General features: G+C 30.5%; 1 protein-coding gene across 1 annotated transcript; it reads left to right on the forward strand.

The window, feature by feature from the left end:
* The first annotated feature begins 354 nt into the window (after window positions 1-354).
* On the forward strand, window positions 355-13,961 carry LOC134726561 (uncharacterized). The gene is made up of 8 exons (XM_063590967.1): window positions 355-430; window positions 5,841-5,976; window positions 6,571-6,699; window positions 7,126-7,275; window positions 10,132-10,242; window positions 12,235-12,306; window positions 13,278-13,353; window positions 13,625-13,961. Exons 1-8 carry the CDS (start codon window positions 395-397, stop codon window positions 13,959-13,961), a joined length of 1,047 nt encoding a protein of 348 aa, XP_063447037.1. The 5' UTR covers window positions 355-394.
* Window positions 13,962-19,126: the final 5,165 nt, after the last annotated feature.

The following is a 19,126-nucleotide window of genomic DNA, read 5'->3' on the forward strand; positions in this document are numbered from 1 at the left end:
TGGCTAATTTCGGAAAAAAGACGTACATAAATTTTATACATTCCCTGTGTGAACTATGTGCTTTCGATTGTGTATACAATCTATTTGATATTTTATTTATCAACACATCAAGTATTCGATTAAGTTGTGTAATGGAATATCTTTGTGAAAGTTCGAAACAAAAAGATTCTTACGCTTTGTCATGTTTGTGTGTGCATGATGATGTAAGTGTATTTACAAGTCTGCCGATTTTATAAGACAAAAACCAAATTTCGACCGGGATATAAGTTATTTGTGTATTATACACTTCTACACTGCTTTGTATCTTTAGCTCAAAAAATTGAATCTGAAGTTTATCAAGTGTTGGATTAAATATGTGTGCGGTTTTCAATCAATTGTTCTGGATTATATAACCATGAGTGGTTCATGTGACCATATCTATATTTTGCAGGTGAGTAAATATTTTTTATAACTATTTTATTATCGTATGTTTATTGAATTTCAGGTGTTGTTGATATAATGTTATACTGAGACTAACGAATCTCGTGTATGTCTTATCGTTGATTGACACTGCGTGTTGTGTTACTAAAAATAGCATAGGTAAAAACCCAAATAGTCTACTTGTTTTGATAATATTGAACAGCTGATTTCTAAAAGTTTGTTCTATACAAGATTGTTCTATACGAGAGTCATTACTACAACTTTCAGTAGTTTTGTAGCAATTTGTACATATTGATTTTACTACTAAGTCGTTAATCTGTCTACAGATTGTTATACCTATACATAATATTGGTACATAGAAGACATATAGTATTTTTATACGACCGCAAATTTTGAAAAAATTTTCGTCGTATATTGCTATCACGTTGGCGTCGTCGTCGTCGTCGTCGTCGTCGTCGTCGTCGTCCGAATACTTTTAGTTTTCGCACTCTAACTTTAGTAAAAGTGAATAGAAATCTATGAAATTTTAACACAAGGTTTATGACCATAAAAGGAAGGCTGGTATTGATTTTGGGAGTTTTGGTCCCAATATTTTAGGAATTAGGGGCCAAAAAGGGCCCAAATAAGCATTTTCTTGGTTTTCGCACTATAACTTTAGTTTAAGTTAAAAGAAATCTATGAAATTTTGACACAAGGTTTCTGACCACAAAAGAAAGGTTGGGATTGATTTTGGGAGTTTTGGTTTCAACAGTTTAGGAATTAGGGGCCAAAAAAGGGCCCAAATAAGCATTATTCTTGGTTTTCGCACAATAACTTTAGTTAAAGTAAATAGAAATCAATGAAATTTAAACACAATGTTTATGACCACAAAAGGAAGGTTGCTATTGATTTTGGGAGTTTCGGTCCCAACAGTTTAGGAATAAGGGCCAAAAAGGGACCCAAATAAGCATTTTTCTTGGTTTGCCCACCATAGCGTTAGTATAAGTGAATGGAAATCTATGAAATTTAAATACAAGGTTTATGACTATAAAAGGAAGGTTGGTATTGATTTTGGGAGTTTTGGTCCCAACAGTTAAGGAAAAAGGGGCCCAAAGGGTCCAAAATTAAACTTTGTTTGAGTTTATCAAAATTGATTAATTGGGGTTCTTTAATATGCCGAATCTAACTGTGTATGTAGATTCTTAATTTTTGGTCCCGTTTTCAAATTGGTCTACATTAAGGTCCAAAGGGTCCAAAATTAAACTTAGTTTGATTTTAACAAAAATTGAAACCTTGGGGTTCTTTGATATGCTGAATCTAAAAATGTACTTAGATTTTTGATAATTGGCCCAGTTTTCAAGTTGGCCCAAATCGAGGTCCAAAATTAAACATTGTTTGATTTCATCAAAATTGAATAATTGGGGTTCTTTGATATGCCAAATCTAACTGTGTATGTAGATTCTTAATTTTTGGTCCAGTTTTAAAATTGGTCTAAATTAAAGTGCAAAGGGTCCAAAATTAAACTAAGTTTGATTTTAACAAAAATCAAATTCTTGGGCCTCTTTGATATGCTGAATCTAAACATGTACTTCGATTTTTGATTATGGGCCCAGTTTTCAAGTTGGTCTAAATCAGGATCTAAAATTATTATATTAAGTATTGTGCAATAGCAAGTCTTTTCAATTGCACAGTATTGTGCAATGGCAAGAAATATCTTATTTCACAATATTGTGAAATAGCAAATTTTTTTTTAATTAAGAGTTATCTTTCTTTGTCCAGTAAAGTAAGCAAGAAATATCTGCAAGAATTTTTTTTTAATTGGAGTTATCTTTCTTTGTCCAGAATCAACTTAAATCTTTGTTATACAATATACAATGTATATTCACTTTTTACTACCAACTGATAAATTAAAATAATCTTTACCATTCAGTGATAACAAGCAGTTTTTTTACATCTTAATATTTTATGATGTATTTAAATGAGTAGTAATTGTTGCAAACTCCATTAGAATATTTTAATTGAAATTAGTTTTGGAATAAGGGAAAGGGGGATGTGATTAAAAAATTGGGTTCAATTTTTCTCATTTGAAATTTCATAAATAAAAAGAAAATTTCTTCAAACATTTTTTTGAGAGGATTAATATTAAACAGCATAGTGAATTGCTCTAAGAGAAAACAAAAATTTTAAGTTCATTTGAATACATTCATTCTGTGTCAGAAACCTATGCTGTGTCAACTATTTAATCACAATCCAAATTTAGAGCGGAATCCAGCTTGAATGTTGTGTCCATACTTGCCCCAACTGTTCAGGGTTCAACCTCTGCGGTCGTATAAAGCTACGCCCTGCGGAGCATCTGGTTTCAACTATTAACACATTCAATTTTACCACATTCAATTTGTCACATTTGTTATACACTTCTCTACAACATGATTGAACTCTTTCAAAGAGCTTAAAACTTGTATATATTTTCAGTACCAGAATCTATGACAAACGAGACGATTTTAATTTCGAAATTATAAATTTCCCCCACCTTAGTAGCAATATACCAACTTCACCTGCATATGGGATATATATTTCCCAACTTATTCGATATTCAAGAGCTTGCAGCTCCTACTCAGACTTTGTAAAACGTCATCAGTGTCTGAGTAGAAAGTTGATGAACCAGGGGTATGTCAAAGAACGTCTCGTCCTTTTTCTAAAAAAGTTCATCGGAAGGTACCAAGACCTTGTTGATAAATATTCCGTATCAACTTCTCAAATAATACACGATGGTCTTGATGTATAGATTCTGCGTACTGATGTTGTGTATCATCTTAACAACATGTTTTATTGTTCTTTTATTTGTTTTTGTTCTATTATTAAGATTACTTTTACTGTTGAATGGTTTTATGTGATATCCGTTTGACGTGGCTCGGTACTTATACATCTCGTCAATGTGTTTGTATTGGCTTTCATTTTTTGGTGATTTGTTTTGTATATGTGACTCTTTGTATTTCTTTTGTGCTTATAACGTGACTCTGTACTTTAAAAGATCCCGTCAGTATGATATTTGTCTATAATATGTCATTATGATATATTTCTATTATGAATTACTTGTATACGTTGAACCACAAACGTCAAAATCAATCAATGGCGTAGTGGAATTGACAATTTTTGGATTCTCATAAATTCTATGTATAACTTTTGAACTAGTTTGAATCTCGGTCTATTTCTGTAATTTATTCTTACATACTTTTGATTTTTTAACTCTGTATGCGTACATTGCCTATGAAAATTTTTTTTTTTTTAAATTGTTTGTATGCACATTGAACAACAAATTTATGTGACGTATATAATTTTTCTAACGTCAGACACTCAAATCAATCCATGTGTTCTTAGACAGTAGATGTTATTGTGTCCTGTTAAATTGTTCCCTTTAAAAAGTTTTGGATTCTCATATATTCTATGTATAATTTTTGGACTAGTTTGAATCTCGGTCTATTTCTGTAATTTATTCTTACATACTTTTGATTTTTTAACCCTGTATGCGTACATTGCCTATGTAAATTTTAAAATTGTTTGTATGCACATTGAACGACAAATTTATGTGACTTATATAATTTTTCTGACGTCGGACACTCAAGTAGATCCATGTGTTCGTGGATAGGTTTTTGTGTCCTGTTAAATTGTTCCTTTTAAAAGTTTTGGATTCTCATAAATTCTATGTATAACTTTTGGACTAGTTCGATTTCTGTAATTTATTCTTACAAACTTTTGATTTTTTAACCCTGTCTGCGCTCATTGCCTATGTAAAATTTAAAATTGTTTATAATCCAGGTACTTTTGATAACTATTGTATGCACATTGAACGACAAATTTATGTGACGTATATATTTTTTCTGACGTCAGACACTCAAATCAATCCATGTGTTCGTAGATAGTAGATGTTGTTGTGTCCTGTTAAATTGTTATACGATGATGACTGATGTTCCCATATTTTGACTATTTTATTGATTGTGACTGTTTATTTAACGCATCATGTAAATGTAACGGAATTTGATGAGACTGTTATTAAAGTGAGAGGGTTAGCGCTATAGAACCAGGTTTAATCCACCATTTTCTACATTTGAAAATGCCTGTACAAAGTCAGGAATATGACAGTTCTTGTCCATTCGTTTTTGATGCGTTTTGTTTTTTGATTTTGCCATGTGATTATGGACTTTCCAAATTGATTTTCCTCTGAGTTCAGTATTTTTGTGATTTTACTTTTTATTATTTTTTTTTTCATGTATTTGATATAAATATAATTTCAGCAAAACAAAAAAGTAAGCTGAGACATATAAAATATTCAGTAATGTTTTTTATGTATGTTTGGTTGACTCTTAATCTGAGCTTGAATTTGTTGAGCATATTTTAAATATTTTTGTAGTTTAATTTATATGATAAAACTATAATACAATCTGTTAATGTCATTAAGATAGTAATTTAAACATTTGATTATGCTTTAGTCTTTTTATTTCCATTAACTCCAGTAGTTTTCTCATGTAGAGCTTCAGTTGGTGTTGGTGGTGTTCTGTCTCCTGCATTAACTGTTCTTCTATGTGGTGTTCTGACAAACCTCTCCATAGATGGTTGTGTTTTGTCTATGCTACCACTATTGCCAAGATTGGTTTTTATGCTGTCCTGACTTTTTTGCATTTTTTTTTATACCACCTTTTGTGTTTTCAGATGTTTTTGAAGTAGGAGATTTTGTTGGAGTTTTTGTAAGTTCTACACTCTCCTCATGTGCATTGTCAACACCAGACTCAATGCAATTCTGCTCTAATTGCTGATTATTCTCATCTTTGTCCTGGAAGTTTTTTTGACAGTCAATCATTTTGTGTCCACTCTCTTTGCAAATTTTACAAGCCCAATCATTAGAGCACTGGAACAGCATATGACCTGGTTGAAGGCATTTGTGGCAAATTCTTTCTTCTGAATTGTTATTTCTGTTTTCGAATTCAGGTTGGCCCGAATATATATATTGTTAAACCGACTCATGTGATTAAAAATTGATGTTTTTATCGCCAAATATAGGTTAAACTTTCACTATTTATATCTAGTGAAAATTCAAATAATATGTGTATGTCACCTTACACTTTATTCGATTGTGATGTTTGTAACACGTTTGATATGAAAACGAACATCTATATAAACACTAAACAAAAGATTCATTTAAGACAATTCGATAATAGGGTACATGTATTAAATTCTAAATATATCTTTTTTTTCATTTTGAACGTCACTATTTTTCGTTAACTTTTTAAATGAGGTTTCGATGGCGTTTTGTACTATTAATTTCCGTAATTATATTTTTCTTCGTTCACTACCTTCTGTGAACCTTTCAAATGTGTGCAATAATTGAAAATAATTTTATCTAGTCCATTGAAATTTGTTAATTGTATAGGTTTTAACTTTTTCAGAATTCAACATGCTACTGCGTTGTCGATAAACCTGAAATTAATGATGATAACAGTGATTGCAGAAAAGAATGTGCAAACGCCATCTACACCCCTTGTAGTTCCGGTCAGTCATCTCTTGTGTTTACATTTGTAAAAGGTATGACATTTTTTCTTCAGATTTCATGCTGGCTGTTACAATTATATTTTACCGTCCAAACTTCAACAAAGCATTCTTGAAAAATACTCAGAATTTTTAAAATTAAAGAAAAAAAATGGACAAAAAAAAAAATCAAAAATCACACAAACTATAACCATGTATTTTTGGTATTCTAACGTATTAATCTTTTTAAATCAATGAAGAATACTTCGGATATATTATTTCGCTTCGATCCGTAACCTTTCTTAAATCCTTTGTAATCAATTGATACACATCCAAAAACTTTAGTTGTAATACTCTGAAACATATGGTATGGCTTGAAAAAAAAAAAAAAAAAAATGTTTAAAAAAAATGTAAAATAATATTCATGATAGGATTTTTAGTATTCGTATTTTTCAAATTGAGTTTTGTTAAAAGAGGTTACACATTTGCAAAATAACCTTATAAAAATAAACATGCAGTAATGGAAGGTAAACAATAATATAATGGTAATGAATTTCATCTACTTCAGTTTAAATTTTTCTTATTTTATATTCGATGCTTAAAATATTTACCAGTTTCCTTTCTAGTTTTTAGTTTTATTTTCTTTCAAAGATTTCTACATAGAGAAATCAAATACGTTTATAGAGAAAGAGTGTCTCATGACAACCAACAAGAACAAAACCAGGTTAACTATCAGTCACTGCAATGCAAAACATTTATATGGATGTGCCAATACGTCAAGTAAGGATTTCACTTTTAACAGACAGTTGAATGATTAAATCAAATAATTTTGGTAATCAAGCATTACAAGTAAAGTAAACGTTCTGTTAAAGAGGTTTAATTTGTGTTATTTTTGTTTTTGTTTTTGCATGGATTACATTCATTCAAACAAAGTAAATGATGTAACATTACAAGATGTCACTTTAACAATTGAAAACAAGATAATAAAATAAAAGACATGTTCAAATCCTTTAAACTATTAATAGGTAGTTCAATTATAGATATATTAGCATTATATATATGATTCAAGCATCAAATCACAAAACAATGTATAGTCAATTTGTTCTTAATTGATTCTTAATGATAAATATATAGATATAATTTGTATGTGAGCTGGGTTGATAATAGGACATTGTTCATGAAAAAGATTTTTTTAAATTATTGTAGCTAAGACAATACCCAAATCATGGTATGCTTATCAAGAAATATGTCTGAAAAGGAGATACCCTGTACTGTTTAACAGAGATTTCAAAGGAGGCGCTAATGTAGATCAAAGTGTCTGGACTCCAATTTTTAGGTCACATACAGTGGTAACTGGTAATTGTTTAATATAGTTTTGCATAATCTTGAAAAAAGATATATCTTTAAGTCAAGTAGTTTAACAGAACACTAAACTGAAAAGAAAAAAATCAATATATTTGTTTACATATTACCTGTGATAAAAAGGAGTCAATAAACTAATCATAAATATCAGGATTGAAATTTGTATTTTAGCAAGAAGCGCGTAACGTCTACAAAAGACTCATCAGTGACGCTCGAATAAAAAAAAAGTTGAATAAATTACGAAGTTAAAGAGCAAAGGAGCAGAAATTCCTCAAAGTTTTGTCAATTTCAGATTATAAAATCTATTCCCGAGTTAGAAAAGCCTTACTATTTTAAAAATTCAAAGATTTGTAAATAGTTAATTTACAAATTATAATCGCATTTAGACATTGACACTCAATATAAAAAAGGTGCTTCTAACATGATTTAAAAAAAGATGATGAATAAATTTATAAAATTAAGATTTGTAAATAGTTTTGAAACAAATTTATCCAGTTTTTCAGTACGCGTCTGTTTGTAAAATTAAATGCTGAATAATGAACTCTAAACAGTAAAACAACAAAAATACCGAGCTCAGAGTTATTTTCAAAACTGAAATTCCATAATCAAATAATGAATGGTTGATAAGAGTCAAATTCAGCACATCAACAAAATGACGGGATGTATAAATACCGAACCACGTGAAATATTTAATAAACATAGACTAAACTGTAAAAGTAATAATTTTGTAATGATTTTAACCAGCGATTATGGACTTTCCGATTGGATTTTCCTCTAAGTTTAGTTTTTTGTGATTTTACTTTTTACAAACTTAAGACACATTATTTAATATGAACACTATAACACGTTATTCAGATGAAAAACAACGTCAGTACCTAGCATCTATACTTCAAGATCACCGTGTAGTCTTTGCGAAGTTGATTTGGAATATTTATCAACAAGGTCACGGTAATTTCCGATGAAGTTTTATAGTAAAAGGTAGTAACTTTCTTTGACTTACCTTGGTTGATCAGCTTTCTGCTCAGACACTAGCGACGTTAAGCAAAGTTTAAGGAGCTACAAGCTCTTGAATACCGTATGTAAGCGGTTAATTAGGACACGTCCGGCACATTTATAAATATCTGGATAAACAAGTATATATGTTCCGGACCATATGAGTATTTGGACTATACGCGTATGGTCATGACCATATGGGTATATACTCATATGGTCCGACCATACGCGTACGGTCGGACCATACCCGTATGGTCGGGGTAATTAACACTCCGTTACTGTTTACTTTTTAAACTAACAAACTATTCATATGGTTTGACAGTTGATTAAAAAGACGCTATCATACAGATGATTTTATTATTATATTAATAATAAAAATTAGCTAAATAAGAATTAGATGTTTCAAATAGTTAATTTTATTTTATTTTACTATGCGAAAACTATGTTATTCGTATTTTATACCGATTGTAATAACCGATGGTCATTATCGATTAATACTAGTGACTTAAAAAAAACAAAAAAATCTTGAACTGTTAAATAAGATTTGAAGGCTCTGGAAGGTAACATAGTTTATTTAATTTGTCTTGTGAATATTGTGTATTGCAGTCATGTTACGATATTTGAGATCTAGAGCTTTTTAAAATCACCGTAGACATATCGGAATGACCCAAGACCTCGATATCACTGAACGCAGCTACAAAAAAGGCTAGCTTTTTTTCGCAAACAAAAGGTGAAAATTAAAAGGATCGTGCACAACCAAGCCTTGAAAATGCAAAAAAGCTATGTTACCGTGTGGAAGTAATTGTCACCCCAAGCCTAAGTGTACAATAATGTATTTAGAGATAAAAACTACATTTGTAACTATGCCATCAATGTTCAATTTTTACGTAGTATTTGAATTATTGAAATAATACACTGTCATGTAAGTAAACCATCATTGTTTTTCTAGATAAAGTTTTTGTATTATTGAAACTTTTAAATGTAACTAAAAAAAATACCTATATGGTCAAAATACTCAAATGGTCCGGCCCGTTAATAACCAAACGAGTATTATACTCATATGGTCCGACCATACGCGTACGGTCGGACCATACGCGTATGGTCGGACCATATGAGTATACGCATATGGTCATGACCATACGCGTATGGTCCAAATACTCATATGGTCCGGAACATATCCATAAAGTCTTAAGTCTAGAGATATCTAAATATAACTCTGCTGTATATAACAAATTCTAACTTTAAAGAGGATTTGAATGAGATGGATGATGTATTTACTTTATAATAAAGTAATTACAAGAAAATGATATAAATGAGATTAACAATATAAGGTTATATAGTTAATATCTAAATGTCACCACTTTTTTTTTGTTTGTTGCAACATTCCTGTTATTTTTTTAATAACTTTCTTTATAATTTTTTATAAAAATGACTTATGTTAATGATCTATGTGTACATCTGAATGCTACTGTACTGCTTTTATAATTTCAACCACCTTTAAACGATTTCATACCTGATATATTTACCGTCGACAAATTTTCTACTGGATCAAATTTCTATAAAAAGATTCGTTAAAATATAGGCACTACTATTATTAAAGAATGTGTCGAAAAATTGCGATAATTTGAAGTATATCATTTTGAAATATAAATTTACGTTGAAATCCTCACCTTAACACAACTTAGATCCTTAAATTGGATTGGAATAGCTTGTATATCAAGTTTAGTTGAAAACAGGAGGTTTTCAAAATTTGAGTTTTATATCTATTTGGCTTAGAAGAGTCTTGATGGTCTAAATTTTCTAAGTTATCTAACTTTTGAATTATGTTTCTATTTTACGTATATGATCTTTTTTCAGCAGGAAAACTTTCAAGGACAGATTTTTGTCTAGCTTTGTCAACAGCGGTTATAAGTCATTTTACTGTTAAACAGTGCTCATCTGAATTTCCATTCATATGCTCTCGATCAAGTAAGTGTTCAAATTTTAGTATTTTAGAGGTTTGTTTTGAAATTGTATGATGACTATTAAACGTAGTTGTAATACGTTAGTAGTTATAATCTATTTATTTCTTCGGATTGTACGTCTGACTTATCAATGTATTTTCATGATAATCGTCAGATCGTAACAAATAATGTGACTCATCAATTAAGCATTCAGGCAAAACCAATTAGTGATATTAAAAATATACTTAAGATTAAAACAAAATATTTCTGAAGACGAAAAAACAACGAAAATAACGTATATGTGAGTTGTTGATTGTTAAAATTCATCTCTAAAATCACTTAGCTTGAACGAAGGCAACAGAAGAATATCGCTGTTGAAAAGTCATTAATCAATAAAGCGTAAACAAATTCTGGTCAAAAACCAATTATAAGAGGAAAACAATGAAATTAAAAGAAACACTGAACTGTTACAAAAACAAACGATAACATACATAGAAACGAACTTTTGGATAGTAACTGACATTTTACTAACATGGAACAGTACATTTAAAAAAAAATGTTGGATTGAACCTGTTTTCATGTCTAGCCAAACCTCCCTCTTATATAAAAATGTTAAGAATACCGCTAAAATGACACAATGCGTGACAGGATGACATAATGAACCATAAATGGCAAAATCTTTTAAAACAAATTTATATACATAATTGTCTAGTAATTTTCAAATTGAGATCAAACGAGTTCCATCTACATTTGATAAATTTAGTATAAATAAACAAATGCTAATGAAGATGGACAGTTTAGAAATACTAAATATTTTGTTTTAAAAGACTGCAATATATTTTAAAAGGAGAAATCGCAATGAAATTCCTGAGAAACTATAATCAGGTAAAACAGAACTTTCATTTCATATAAAATTAAAAACAACATGGTTAATAATTTCATGCGTCCGTAGCGCTTTTTCTGGATCTTTCTTCATCGGGAACGCCCAAAGCCAAATGTTTGAAAGCCGAGGATGTATAAATACCGGAACAGTTGAAGAGCTATATGACAAACAATACCTTAAAAAGGCAAAGTTTTATCTAAGTTCAACTTCGTCTGTCTGAGGGAGTTTAAACATTTTTTTTTTTACAATTTCAAAATTTATCAACGGTTAATTTTAGAAAGGTGTATTATAAATCATATCAGTACCGAAGTACTGACTACTGAGCTGATGATACCCTCGGGGACTGATAGTCCACCAGCAGAGGTATAAATAATGTCAATCAAGTACGCTCGAGGTCCTTATATACTGAACGTCTTTAGAAACGCAACACTCGTTTTGCACAACAGCCTGACCATATAAAAAACAACAGCAGAAGGTCACCAACAGGTCTTCAATGTAGCGAGAAATTCCCGCACCCAGAGGCGTCCTTCAGCTGGCCCATAAACAAATATATACTAGTTCATTGATAATGAACGCCATTCTAATTTCCAAATTGTACACAAGAAACTAAAATTAAAATAATACAGGACTAACAAAGGCCAGAGGCTCCTGACTTGGGACAGGCGTAAAAATGCGGCGGGGTTAAACATGTCTATGAGATCTTAGATGATTTTATAAAATGCAACTTCCAATTTGTAACTTTCTGTTCATATGTAATCAATAATGCCACAATAATCACCACATAGCCACTGTAGTAATTTTAACAAGGCCATGCTAAAAAATAGTTAAAATTGTTACTTTCAATTTGACCCCTTCCTTTAATCTTTGCTAACTGTTCAGCTATTTTGAATTCACAAACAATTGCCCCCCCCCCCCAAAAAAAAATAATTGAAAAAAAATAATTGATATTTTACTTTTCATTTTGTTTAATTTTCAGTAAGAATTTGTGTCGCTTAATTTATGTTTAGAAGTAAATAACAAGTCGGCCGTGTTTCAGATTTATAAAATGTAAGATACATGCAGGCCAAAAACTACTTTCTACGTTATTCCGAAACTTTGTGATAAAGAATAATAAAATACAACTTATACTTTTAGAAAGGAGAAACAAATGCGATATAAGTATAACGAAGACAAATCATCCCCGTAGTGGTAATTTTCCTTATTCTGGTAAGAGGTTTTCTATGAAGAGTTATAGAGCGTTCACCAATTTGGCAATTGAAAATCGTAAAATAAGGAATTGTATACAACGCAATGACCAAAATAGAAATGAGAAAACGCATACTTTCACAAACAATTACGACTTAACTCATAACAGAGCAATATCAATCTAATACAAAACCTTAAAAATAACTCTTTTTTTATAAAACAAAACCCTGTAGTCGTTTTGGTTCAGAATTAGTCTTTAAATTTTAATATTTTTTTTATCAATATTGTTGGTGATAAAAAGAAACTACAATATTGCATGACGTTGTTGGCCTAACACAAAGGGAACAATACATGATCTTACATTAAGTAAGTAAGTAAGTAAGTAAGTAAGTAAGTAAGTACGTAAGTAAGTAAGTAAGTAAGTAAGTAAGTAAGTAAGTAAGTAAGTAAGTAAGTAAGTAAGTAAGTAAGAAAGTAAGTAAGTAAATATAATTTAGAGTCGGTACATATATACACAATAACAGACAAAACATTGAAGTTATACAGACATCAATATATTTGCTATTCATTTTATTAACAATGTGAACATACAGAAGCGAAACTGTTCACATAAGACATGTTAACGCCATCCACAAGAATTAAAATAAGGCGGTAGCAAGCAATTATTTGCCACCGTACAACATCCAACATTGATAAAAACCGTTTCCGTATAGGTTTAACCAAAAAAAGGCTCGCCATGAGAAATGTGAAACAATTCGAACGAGGAAACTAACAGTCTAATTCAAAACAAGACAATATACTCAAACACATATAATAGATATGAACCAACGACAATCTGTGCACCACAGGCTCCGGACTTGGGACAATCAGATAATCATGAGGCAATCCTGATCATGCTTACTAGAGTCAAAACTTGTTTTTGCTTACATTTTCCCCCATTAAACAACTGTTATTGTTTCAAATATAGAATTTTTTTTTTTTTTTTATTTTAGCTGTTATAGCAGTCATACTGTTGGTTATTTTCCTGATATTTCTGAATGTTATTATCAGTATAAAATCATGCAGACGGTAAGTTTATTAAAATGTTTTTCTATATTGTTGATTTCATATTTGGTTAAACTGCTTTTAAACTTTTTTTGACACATTTAGCTATCCATGCGATTCAGTAAGTGAAGTCGGATTATCATTTTTTGATTTCTAGTTCAAAAGCGTACGTTACTGTTATTTTTAGGCAATCTGATAAATACGGCTTTATTGTATTTAAATTTATCGTCTAACAGGAGACATTAACCTACATTTAGTAGCAAATGATAACTTCTAAAACAACTAAATATTTCAGAATTCGCATGTATCAAGGAAAGCTTAAGAGAGTAAACGAAATGTTACCTGGTACAGAATTTTCAAATTATACCGGAATAGAAGTTTCTAACGAAGAGGTAAATGATTCTGAATATAATGAACTATCTGACAACGTGTCACAACCAAGAGCAAGTCATCATGCCAAGAAAATAAACAAACAAGAAGACACTTTAGATGACCAAGGTTATCTGATACTAGAACAGCATTATCACACAATTCCAGAAGTAGAAGTACATTATGCTGCAGCAGACGAAGAAGAAAGAAATTCCGACAGAAAAAGTCTCCATAATGATGACTATTTAGAACCTGTTATATGACATTTATGGTGTAAACCGTGAATGGAAATGCGCATTGTATAATATATCAAAAATGTACAGAATTAATTATCATTTAGTATTGAAATTAAAATCAAACAAGTTGGAATGTACAAACGCTAAACTGATGTTACATAAGTAATGAACAAAAAAAAATTACCTTTCTTTCATTAACCAAACAAGTTTGTATTTTATGTATAGTTGAAATTTAGTGTAATAAAGTTCATCGAATAAAATGTTCTTGTACATAAGAGTTTAGAATGCTAAGATTTTGTGTAAGATCGTGAGTTCTACAGTACTGATACAAGCTTTTTTTTATATACTCTTAATGCGTTCAACAAAAGCGTAAATCAGTATTGATATGTATATGTTCCACCAAGAGTTCCGAATGGTGGAGTTGAAATCATTCCTTCGTAAATTTTACGGACGCCATCACGAGTTGGTTGACCGTTATAGAATAACCGTTTCACAGATGACATCGGATATGTTCCTTACGTCGTAACTACAAACCCCTTCCCTTTTATGAACGTGACCTACCGAATTAGATTATTTACCGGATTTTGTTATCCCATAAGCAACACGATTGGTGCCTCATGTGGAGCAGGATCTGCTTACCCTTCCGGAACACCTGAGATCACACATAGTTTTTGGTGGGGTTCGTGTTGGCTTTTTAGTTTTCTATGTTGTGTCATGTGTTCTATTGTTTGTCTGTTAGTCTTTTACATTTTTAGCTAGGCGTTGTCAGTCTTTTTTCGATTTATGAGTTTGTCTGTCCCTTTGGTATCTTTTGTCCCTCTTTTCCAACTGCTTGAATTCTCTATCATTCTCTAATATAACTTTAATCAACACCTTTGATTATTCTAAGTAGCAATATTTAGTCTCCATACGTGTATGGAATATATATTTTATATATTTCATACGATATACAAGAACTTGTAGTTACTTATTAGATTATGTAAAACGTCACTTGTGTCTGGGGAAATGATTAGTCATGGTTTTGTTAAAGGAACTTCGTCTGTATGCCAATTGATGTCACTCAGTATTTAATATTTATGCATCCCGCTTTCTAGCTTTTGTTTTTAGACTTTCTGATGCTGATTGGTCCATATGTACAATCTGGACGCATGAGGTTTTTGTAATTGTGATTTCATTTTGATTATTTTTGTTTGTAGTCTTTTTTTTACTTCATTTGTACTTGCAAAAAGGATATGAAATTATAGTTTGCTACATATTCTGCATGTACTACCAATTACAAATGTATATGAAGTAATTTTTTACAATACTGTATGGACTATCAAACTATAAAAATCTTTTTTGTTGTTGACGTATTTTACAAATTTATTTGTATGTTTTTTACCATTTTTTACCAGTTTTGTCTGTTTTGAATGTTTACACAGTTATGGCTGAAAGTGATAACCAATTATGTTTATTTATTTGTGCAATCACAATTGCCAATATAACCGATGAGTATCAATGCTATAAAAGTTGGAAATTTAACTAGCTTTAAACCAGGTTTACCGACCATTTTCTGCAGAAAATGCCTTTACCAAGAAAAAAGTAATATCACAAAAATACTGAACTCAGAGGAAAATTCAAAAAGGAAAGTCCCTAATCAAATGTCAAAATAAAATGTTCAAACACATCAAACGAATTGATAACAACTGTCATATTGTATGACAGTCGCATCAAATTCCATTATATTGTCAATGATGCGTGAACAAAACAAACAGACACAATAGGTGAAAATGTCAAAAATAGGGATACAGCAGTCAACATTGTGTAATCATCTTAATCCCTATAAAAACAAACAAATGTAACAAAGAAGCATAAAAGGCATACACATCCTCATTTTGCATATATTATACGATTTTATTTATCTATGTAAAATCCACCCATAAAGGATGGAAGGTTTTAAGTACTGGTGTAAAATTGCGCGTTTGAAATTCGCACAGGTAGACATAAAATAATTTTGCCGTTCAAAGTATGAGGGATACATAAATACAGAGTCACGTAAAAAAGAAAAAAAACCACAAACAGTAAAAGTAATAATAATAAATAAAATAATTGTGTGGTTAGAAAGAATAAATATTGTTGATAAACAAGAGCCAGTTCACGGTTGTCGTTGCTAGACAAGAGCTAATATATGTTTTATGTTCTAATATTCCCCAAGTAGACTACTTCTAAACAAAATTTTAAAAGGACTTTTATGCAACAATCGTTTAAAAGTCTGAAAACATCGTCCCTCCTAACGTGTTGAGTTGCAGATGGGACGACTTTATTAAAAATAAAAGTATAAAAAACGGCATCAATCATCTAATGATGAATCAGTTCAATTCTGAGTCGGGTTTTAGCCTTGCTCATTTGGAATATCAAACTGTGATATAAAAATGTCAAGTTGGTAGTGTACAATATCACCTTGCAAGAAAGACTTGGCTTGATGTCATTTTGTTTTTGCCATGGCATTGTCTGGTGTATTTTTTTTTACTAAATATTTCCTTTGGTATCTTTCGTCTTACTTTTAAAGATGGTTTATATATTATTCTAAAAACGATATTCCTTGCTGAATATATAGACTTGCCGTAACATAAAATTATGAACATGATAGTACATTGACATACAAATAATAATAAGGACATCCCATAAGGTCACCTTGATACAATTCAACATTGTTCCGGAAACACTCTTTAAACTGTCAGATTGCCAATGTTTTTTTATGGATTTCTCTGTATAAGGTCATAAAAAATCATACAATACTTACCAAATATAGACACAAAATAATGTTTGATAATGCAACGACTAAACTAAACCATGGAGAAAAGGAAATAAATGTTCTATATTTCAAAGATAGACTTTCAAAAAAATATTTGAAAAATAAAAAATACAATAAATGTTCCTTCGACAAATGAATCTTGCAATATATCTTGTTGTTTCGAGACATTGTACGTCTTTTTCTGTTGAATCATGCTTTTTGAAAAAGTCTATGATATAAATTTTTTTTATAGCAAATATGGAAAACACAATATATCAAACCAGAGACTGCGCCGTACAATACGAACCCCAACTAAATCCGGAATAAGCTGCAGTAAAGTATAAGATAACTATAATACAGAACGACATACCATTGAAACTAAAGATTAGCTAGCAATAACCTCAGCAAAGCAGGGAGTAAACTTATGTTCGTTAGAGGGATCAGTAGTTTCCTGCTCTGCTAATGATCATAGGGTATACATCTCTTCTGACAGCATAGGAACTTTAGCCAAGATAGAATTGTTAGAATAGATAAAAACCTGGCCATTTAACAGATGCCTTTACTACGATTTATTTAATTATTTTAAAGTGTGTATGAATATATGCACTGTTTCCATTAAGAAAAATCAATTGTGTTTGTTTTATAGGTATTGGGATTATAACACAATGTTGACTGCTGTACCCATATTTTTGACATTAATTGATATCATGTATATTGATATCATGCATATTGATATCATGTATATTGATATAAGAAGATATGGTATGAGTGCAAATGAAACAACTTTCCATCCAATTCTTAATCTGTATAAGTGAACCATTATAGGTCAAATTGCGGTCTAGAACACGTAGCCTTGGCTCACACCGAACAGCAAGCAATAAAGGGCACCAACATATGACTAGTGTAAAACCATTCAAAAGGGGAAACCAACTGTCTAATCTATGTAAAAAATCAAACGCGATTCACTTATGATTCACACCAATTAACGACAACCACTGAACATCAGGTAATGGACTTAGGTCAGGTGCAAACAAATGCAGCGGGTTTACACGATACAGACCTCCATCCTGACCTGAAACAATAGTGTAAATTCACAGCATAGCTGTTTTTTTTGTTTAAACATCGTTGTCAATGTAATGCATTACTATGTGACTGACATACAAGTGACAAGTTTAGCTAGCTTTAAAACTAGATTGCATCCATTATTTTCGAACTAAAAAAATACTCGTACCAAGTCAGAAATATGACATTTGTTATTCATATTCATTCGTTTAATGTGCTTGGGCTTTTAAGTTTTGCCATTTGCTTAGGATCTTTCCGGTTAGAATTTTCCTTTGAATTCTTTTTTGTTTTGTTATTGTATTTTTAAAGCCTTAACTATTCTAGTGACTTTTGCAGTTCATGTGATTTCTTTTAGGTTGATTTTGTTTTATCTTAATTGTTTTGTTCTTGGTGGATTTATGACTTTTTTATGAGCGTAATTCGAGAAAATATGTAACAAATACAATAGATTCAGAAAAAGTTTGAATCTTGAAATGATTTATAGTTTGTCCCGTTACAGTTGTCTTTTTGAATCTGTTCGTGGAACTTCTTTTATTTTCTTACAGTTACATAGCCTATAAACTGAAAATCGCAAAAATAGATAATAAAAACGCAAAATATTTTAGATTAGAATCAAATAAACCAGGGTATTTTTTTTTCGAACATCGCAAAGCTTCTTTTAACTCACACACACAGTATTAAATATGATCAAATATGAAATGCCAAATCAAATTAATTATTTTTTTCTTCCGGAGTAATGAGTTTATATAAGGACATGATTGCAATAAACATTTTTCAAAATTTGGTTATAAAACATATTAAATGGTAAAATGCAATTATGTGTTTTGCTAATTTTGATATCTTTTACTGGTACATGTAAGTTATCTTTTTTTGTTATTTTCGGTTTCATATAATAATTTGTCCTGAATTTGAACATTCATTTTGTCAGTGAATCGCAATTTTTATCAAAATAATTTAAACTTTATTTTTTTTTAACTATTTAACTGTTTTAAGTGTGCCTATTAGAAGACAATATACTTAAAGTATAAAAACAATGAAATATTTATTTACAATTATGATATTAATTTGCCACAATACTGAACTAACCAGCAGCTAGCTAGCTACCTTTTTCTAATATTGGGCTACAATCAGCACATAGTAATTAGTCTGAAGAGTTGAATTCGAACCGCAGCAAAATAAGTAATTGGCAATAGGTACTATGTAGAATTAATGCGTCTTGCATATGAATAGTCAAATTTATGTAAACTCTTCTATATGTTTGTCATGCCGACGAACCCAATCACAATCCTTTTGGATTTCATTCGATTTCCTCGACTATTTTATTTTAACCTTTGTGAATGTTTTCTTCTTATTATTG

This window comes from Mytilus trossulus, chromosome 7 (assembly GCF_036588685.1).
Source record: "Mytilus trossulus isolate FHL-02 chromosome 7, PNRI_Mtr1.1.1.hap1, whole genome shotgun sequence".
Classification (NCBI taxonomy): domain Eukaryota; kingdom Metazoa; phylum Mollusca; class Bivalvia; order Mytilida; family Mytilidae; genus Mytilus; species Mytilus trossulus.